The sequence below is a fragment of the Diadema antillarum genome, unplaced genomic scaffold (genome assembly GCF_040938485.1).
Source record: "Diadema antillarum isolate AM-2024a unplaced genomic scaffold, OU_Dant_1.0 scf00000192, whole genome shotgun sequence".
NCBI classification, from domain to species: Eukaryota; Metazoa; Echinodermata; class Echinoidea; order Diadematoida; family Diadematidae; genus Diadema; species Diadema antillarum.
The window spans coordinates 1,397,687-1,404,157 of NW_027271081.1; the positions used below are offsets into that span (position 1 = coordinate 1,397,687).

General features: G+C 39.9%; 1 protein-coding gene across 3 annotated transcripts in view; it reads right to left on the reverse strand.

Moving 5' to 3' along the window:
- LOC139723561 (WD repeat-containing protein 26-like) overlaps positions 1–5,665 on the reverse strand; it is a 16,106-nt gene extending 10,441 nt beyond the window's left edge. The window contains exons 1-3 of one of the 3 annotated variants that reach the window (XM_071634801.1): positions 5,220–5,665; positions 2,490–2,628; positions 872–1,012 (exon numbers count right to left, since the gene is read on the reverse strand). In XM_071634801.1, coding sequence (XP_071490902.1) covers positions 872–1,012; positions 2,490–2,628; positions 5,220–5,425 — 486 coding nt within the window. In that variant the 5' untranslated portion in view covers positions 5,426–5,665. Of the gene's footprint in view, positions 1–871; positions 1,013–2,489; positions 2,629–5,124 lie in introns of all 3 variants that reach the window. The other 2 variants (XM_071634802.1, XM_071634803.1) reach the window with 2 other exon arrangements.
- Positions 5,666–6,471: the final 806 nt, after the last annotated feature.

The following is a 6,471-nucleotide window of genomic DNA, read 5'->3' on the forward strand; positions in this document are numbered from 1 at the left end:
TGCTACAAATAAAAATCAAATAAAAATCATACCGTAAAAAATCTTCACTGTGATCGGAGTGTTCTAGAAAGCCCAGCCTCATTGTCCATGTTACCCCAGCATAGCCAGGTACCCTTCTTTACACATGGGTTAAAAGACAGACAAAGTAGATAAAACTTTCATCCAAGGACATTTGCACAGTAAGTGTGCTGGGCAGGACAATTTAAATTCCGAGATGAGTCAGTACATATGCAATCTGCCTCCACTTTTTTTTGTTTTTGTTTTTGTTTTTGTTTTGTTTGTTTGTTTGTTTGGTTTTTTTGGGGGGGGGGTTCTGCTGCAATTACATGCACTGACTCTTGAATGGCAATAACTCTAATATTTTTAGATTTTCTTCTCTGAACTTTGATTCATTAACTTTACCCCTTGTAATATCACTGTTTGATCTACAACAACACTCTCATGAGTACCGTAAATAATGGTGTATTAACGGCACCCCTTGTTTTGGCCATCAAAGGGGGGGGGGGGGGGGAATATCTGCCTGGGCTATCTCCTCATATTTTTGTTTATGAACATTTGATCCGATTTTCCTCATGACATGATGAAGCTATCTTTTTGCAGGGTTGAACGAACATTTCATGCCTAAAATGATTTATCCTTATTTTTATTAGACACCAATTGAATAAAAAGAATACAGAATCATAACATTTGCAATCATACCAGTAGGTATTGGGTGTAGGTATTGGCTGTAACGGTGTATAAACCACACCCTGAATTTTAACCAGTTTAGTTGGGGGAAAAATGGTGTGGTTAATTCACCGTTATTCATGGTATGCATTTGCAATATTCCTTTGTAGATCAGTCATTTTACGTCTTCTACCCATTTCCTCACCTCAACATTCCAGACCCAGAGTTCTGAGGAGTCCTCAGGACCACACACTATGAGGTATTTACTGTCTGGACTCCACGCCAGGAATGACACGCCAAATGCGTGACCTTCCAACGTCTTCTTACGCTTCAGCTCCAGTGTTTCCTGCATCACAGAAAAAAAAAAAGCATGAAGAGGTTTTCAAATTATTTGTAAACTTCATTCATTGCCCTTACAGTGATAACTTTAAAGGCTAAAAGCTCCCATTGGCCCGAATTCACGAAGGTGGTACAAATGAAGCCATGGTTTAAACCATGGACAAAAACTATGGAGCGCCAAGTGTCGCATGGAATATTTCGTTACGAAATTGTTCATTTCGTCGACAAAATTACCCGTTTCGTTAATGAAATTATCATTTCGTGGACGAAATGTTCATTTAGTTACAAAATGTTGTTATTTCGTTACAAAATAATCATTTCATCGACGAAATGACTGATTTCGTAACGAAATATTCCATGCGACACTTGGCGCTCCATAGTTTTTGTCCATGGTTTAAACCATGGTTTCATTTGTACCACCTTCGTGAATTTGGGCCATAGAGACCACGGTTTATACGAGTTACATTTGCTGCAAAAAGCCATGTGAAGCTGATCCAAGAACAACAGATGCAGCTTTGACATTAATGCCTTAAAAGTCTTGGGTATTGACATCAAACTTCAGTGAAGTGTCAGAGAACAAGACAGTTCCTAATTTTGTAGTGGCACAACTACCATTTCACCATAAAGATATGGCAAAAATCTTGATTGATCCACCTGAAAATGACCAGCACTGACTTTGTACAGTCTATGCAGATTTAACTTATTCAGTCACAAATAAAAGAGCACTTCATGAAAGCGTAAGAAAAAAGTACAAAATAGTTAGGGAACTCAAAATATTGTGATTATACACTAAACACTGCAATGGCTCCCCTAACCCCATCCCTCAGACACATACATCTTTTAATCTTCAACTTCTTTCCGGATACCCATGTTTACACTGAGGGAGAGAAGAGCAACTTGGATGCACTGTCTTGCTTGAGGATACAAGTTCCATGACAGGGGTTGAACCTTGATCCCTATCTGTGACACTACCATCACATACAGTAGAATATTCGACTGTGTGCCATGTATTTGAATCTTTACTCAGTTACGAGAAATATTCTGACCAGGGAGGTGAGACGTCTCACCTTCATGGTGTTATAAGTTGGAATTTTTTTCATCCATTACCAAAAGTAATCTAAAACTTAACTGACAATAAAGGTTGTGTCTATACGTAGTTTCCAAATCTAAACCTTCCTTCAACTTTGCAATAAATCTTTCTGACTCAATTTCTTTAATCAATAGGTCCTTTCTCACATTAAAGAAAAAAACAAGAAAAGAAAAATGTTTCCGGTGTTTTTAGTGATGCTTTCCTGGAATACCTGATAGGTCTTTGATATTTCTGAAAGGAATAATTGATTGAAAAGGTGATAAATGTAATGAGCTTATCAAGCATTTGTTATTCATTTACATTTGTGACTTTTATACAAGACACCATGACATGCAAATGCAGTTCACAAGAGTGAAAAAAAAAACATCATTAAAACTGTTCATGAATATCTTGCCTTTATGACATCCCATATTATAACTGTCATGTCTTTGGACCCTGTGGCCAGCTTCGTCCCATCTGGAGAAAACTTGCAATACCACACCTCATCGCAGTGGTCATGGAGAATTTGATGTGTCTTTGATGGAAACTGATTCCTGGTGGTACAATGAAAGAAATACAAAGGGCATTCTTTCACAAGAAATACAGGATACACACTTAATCACCCCAAACATACACAGTACACACTTAATCACTTTAAACACACACACTCAATTATTTCAAACATACACTCAGTAACTTAATAACATAACTGACAGCTTGGTGTATCAACAAATTGCTTACATCTAAAATTTACCCAATATAAATTTATCAATGTCAGTTAAGAGCTCATTATGCAGAAAGCAATGTTTGATGGTAAAATGCAGTTAGTACATCACAACGATAAATTTAATCTGAAAATTACAAACTATAAAAAAACAAGAGACCCGCGGGTCTAGCGCTCACCTGAGTATCGCAAGTTCACCTTTCACGCAGTCACTAATCTCAATTATTCACAGCTCTACCAAAATTTGACCAGGCATTCTCAAGTAGAAGATGAAAATGTACCATAAGGGCCCAAATTTTTTAAGATTCCTTAATTTGGGGGGATTGGGGCCCCCTGGGGCCCTCTGGGTGGGGCATGGTGCCCATTTTTATAAATTGAAATCCCATACCCCCTAGGGATGCTACCTGCCAAGTTTGACGAAAATACATCATGAGGTTTTCAGGAAGAAGATGAAAATGTACAATTCAGGCACCCCATTTGGACCTTCCCAACCAATCCCCCCCCCCCCCTCCTGCCCCCAAGAGGGGCACCCCTGGATCTCCTATGAACAAACTTGAAACTACAGTCATTAATGTACTCACTCATAGTATTATCTTAGCTCTATAACTTCTGATTCTAGAGAAGATTTTTAAAGATTCCTTCATTTTGGGGGTTTGGGCCCCCCTGGGGGCCCCCTGGGTGGGGCATGGTGCCCATTTTAACAAATTGAGATCCTATCCCCCTAGGGATGCTACCTGCCAAGTTTGGTGAAAACGGGTCATGGGGTTCTCAAGAAGAAGATAAAAATGTACAATTCAGGTCCCATTAGGACCCCGCCTCACCCCCCTCCCCTGGGTCCCAAGGGGGGCACCCCTGATTCTGCCATGAACAAACTTGAAAGTGCAGTCATCAATGTACAAACTCATAGTATTAACTTAGCTCTATAACTTCTGGTTCTAGAGAAGAAGATTTTTACAGATTCCTTAATTTTGGGGCATTTGGGCCCCTTGGGGCCCCCCTGGGTGGGGCATGGTGCCCATTTTCCCAAACTGAGTTCCTAACCCCCTAGGGATGATACCTGCCAAGTTTGGTGAAAATGGGTCATGGGGTTTTCAAGAAGAAGATGAAAATGTACAATTTAGGCCCCATTAGAACCCCCAAGGGGGGCACCCTTGATTCTGCCATGAACAAACTTGAAACTACAGTCATCAATGTACTAACTCATAGTACTAACTTAGCTCTATCACTTCTGGTTCTAGAGAAGAAGATTTTTACAGATTCCTTAATTTTTGGGGGGTGTGGGCCCCCTGGGGGCCCCCTGGGTGGGGTATGGTGCCCATTTTAACAAATTGAGTTCCTAACCCCCTAGGGATGCTACCTGCCAAGTTTGATGAAAATCGGTCTCGGGGTTTTCAAGAAGAAGATGAAAATGTAAAAAGTTTACGCACGACGCACGACGGACGACGGACGACGGACGACGGACGACGGACGACGGACGACGCACGACGCACGACGGACGCCGGACGAAGGGCGATCGCAATAGCTCACTTGAGCCTTTGGCTCAGGTGAGCTAAAAACTCTCAAATTTTACATAATCATACTGGTACCTGAAGTGCATGGATGCTATACAGTTCTACAAGCATGTACAACAAAAGAGGAACTGCAAGGCATGAAAAGGGCCACTTGTTTTTCTTTGACAAGTTTGTGATTCACCCATGGGACGGGACAGAGAGCAGGGGTTAAAAATTTCCAATTGTACATGATAGAAACATAAAAGGGGGAAGCACGGAGTGTCATTCACTACCAACACTATTCGCGATGCTTTGACAGTGAAAACGCCGTCCTTTACTTGTGGTTTCGTTGTGATTTAGTCGTGCAAAAGTCGTGCTTTTGCACTTACATATTGTCCCCGTGGTTTTGCCGTGATTGCGTTGTGATTAGGTGGTGAACGAGTTGTGAAAATGTGCTGGAATCGATGTGATATTACCGTGGATTAGTAGTTGTTACGTCGTGAAAAAGTCGTGCTTTTCGGGCAGAACAGTCACCGACATCCTGCCTCGCCCCCTCGCCAGCTAGAGTGACTCTTTTGTTATGCAGCGTGAAAATCGAACAAAAGACACATGCTATTCATGGTGATAATCCGCCGATTGTTACATCGGCTTTTGTCCGCAGCTCTAGGGCTCCAAAACCACGACTTTTTCACTACTAGTTCACGGCCGAAGAACGATCAAATCATGCTGTTTCATAACCCCGTCGCGGGGCGCTGTAACACAGTAACAGCGCCCCGAAGCATCCCATACGATTTTTAGGAAGTACTGCGACGCGTACAATTCTGTCACAAACTCACCGTTCAAAACGACACATGGATTCGCAACAAAAAGCCACATGTTGTAATACCATAATGTTGAATATTTTAGCCGACTATGTATTGCTCACCATTACCTCCGAAAACAAGAGAAATCGCCATCATCTTTGCTGGAACCCCACTCGACACTATCGACACTGCCGCTCGCCATTTTGAAAATATCACGTAAGTAAATTGATCTGGGCATGCGCAAATGAATATTCATGGTTACGTCATCTGCCATATATGTACATGTACAATGTTGCTCGTAGTTCTCGGACCATTCGTAGAGTATCATCATCATGGAGTTCAAAGATGCTATCAAGGAATTAGAGGAGGAGGCTGGAATTAAGTTTAAAGAGGAGCAGGTAGAAATAATGGAAAGCACAGTGAAACAGAAGGACACCTTAATGATATTGCCAACTGGGTTTGGCAAGAGCGTTTGTTTTGGTTTCCATCACCGAATCTTGGATAAAGTGAGTATGCAATGGCATCAATAAGTACAGTGAAAGTAGCAAACTGAAGCCATACAGGGTACTAGTTATGATTAGATATTTCAAATCATGATAATGATAATCATTATATCACTATCATAATCTTATATAATTTATCAAGCAAGGCAGGTTCTGATGACATAATAATATTAAAATATCGATCAATTAAAGCAAGCATGGTTATGAGATAAGGAAAAATGATTATTGATTGAACACGAATAGAAAGGCTTAAAAAAGCCATTGCCGGATCAAGCAAGACAGCATCAAAAGAATAAAAATGTGTGAATGGGGTCTACAATTTATCTTTCATAGCAATAGGCCTACTGATTAGACATTTATCATCTTACAGTTTAACAATTTGACAAGTTTAACTATTCAACAAAATTCTGTTAATCCTTTTAATCTAGTTCTATTTGTAGGATAGTGAGATATGTAGGCCCTATATTTTGATCAATAAATTGTTATTTATGATAATCAGCTAAGTTTTTATTTTCAGAATAGATATGTCATGTTAGGCCCCATACAGAAATTGAGTATGCATCAACTACATTTTATGACAGATTGAGGCAAGATCATACACTATGAATAATATGAAGAAATAGACATGGAAGACTGAATTTAAAATTATCAATGCAGAAACACTTCAGGAGGCACACTGTAACTTCTCATAATTTATTCAGACTTTATCGTCTTTGTAGCAAAATACAATTCTTCTTATGTACGAATGAAAACTTCGTATAGCTCAAAGTTATATGTAGAATACAGCTGTCTATATATTCACATCTACAAATGTACATTTCTGTCCTTTTCAATAGATACATCCCAAAAAGCGCCACATAACAATAGTTATTACTCC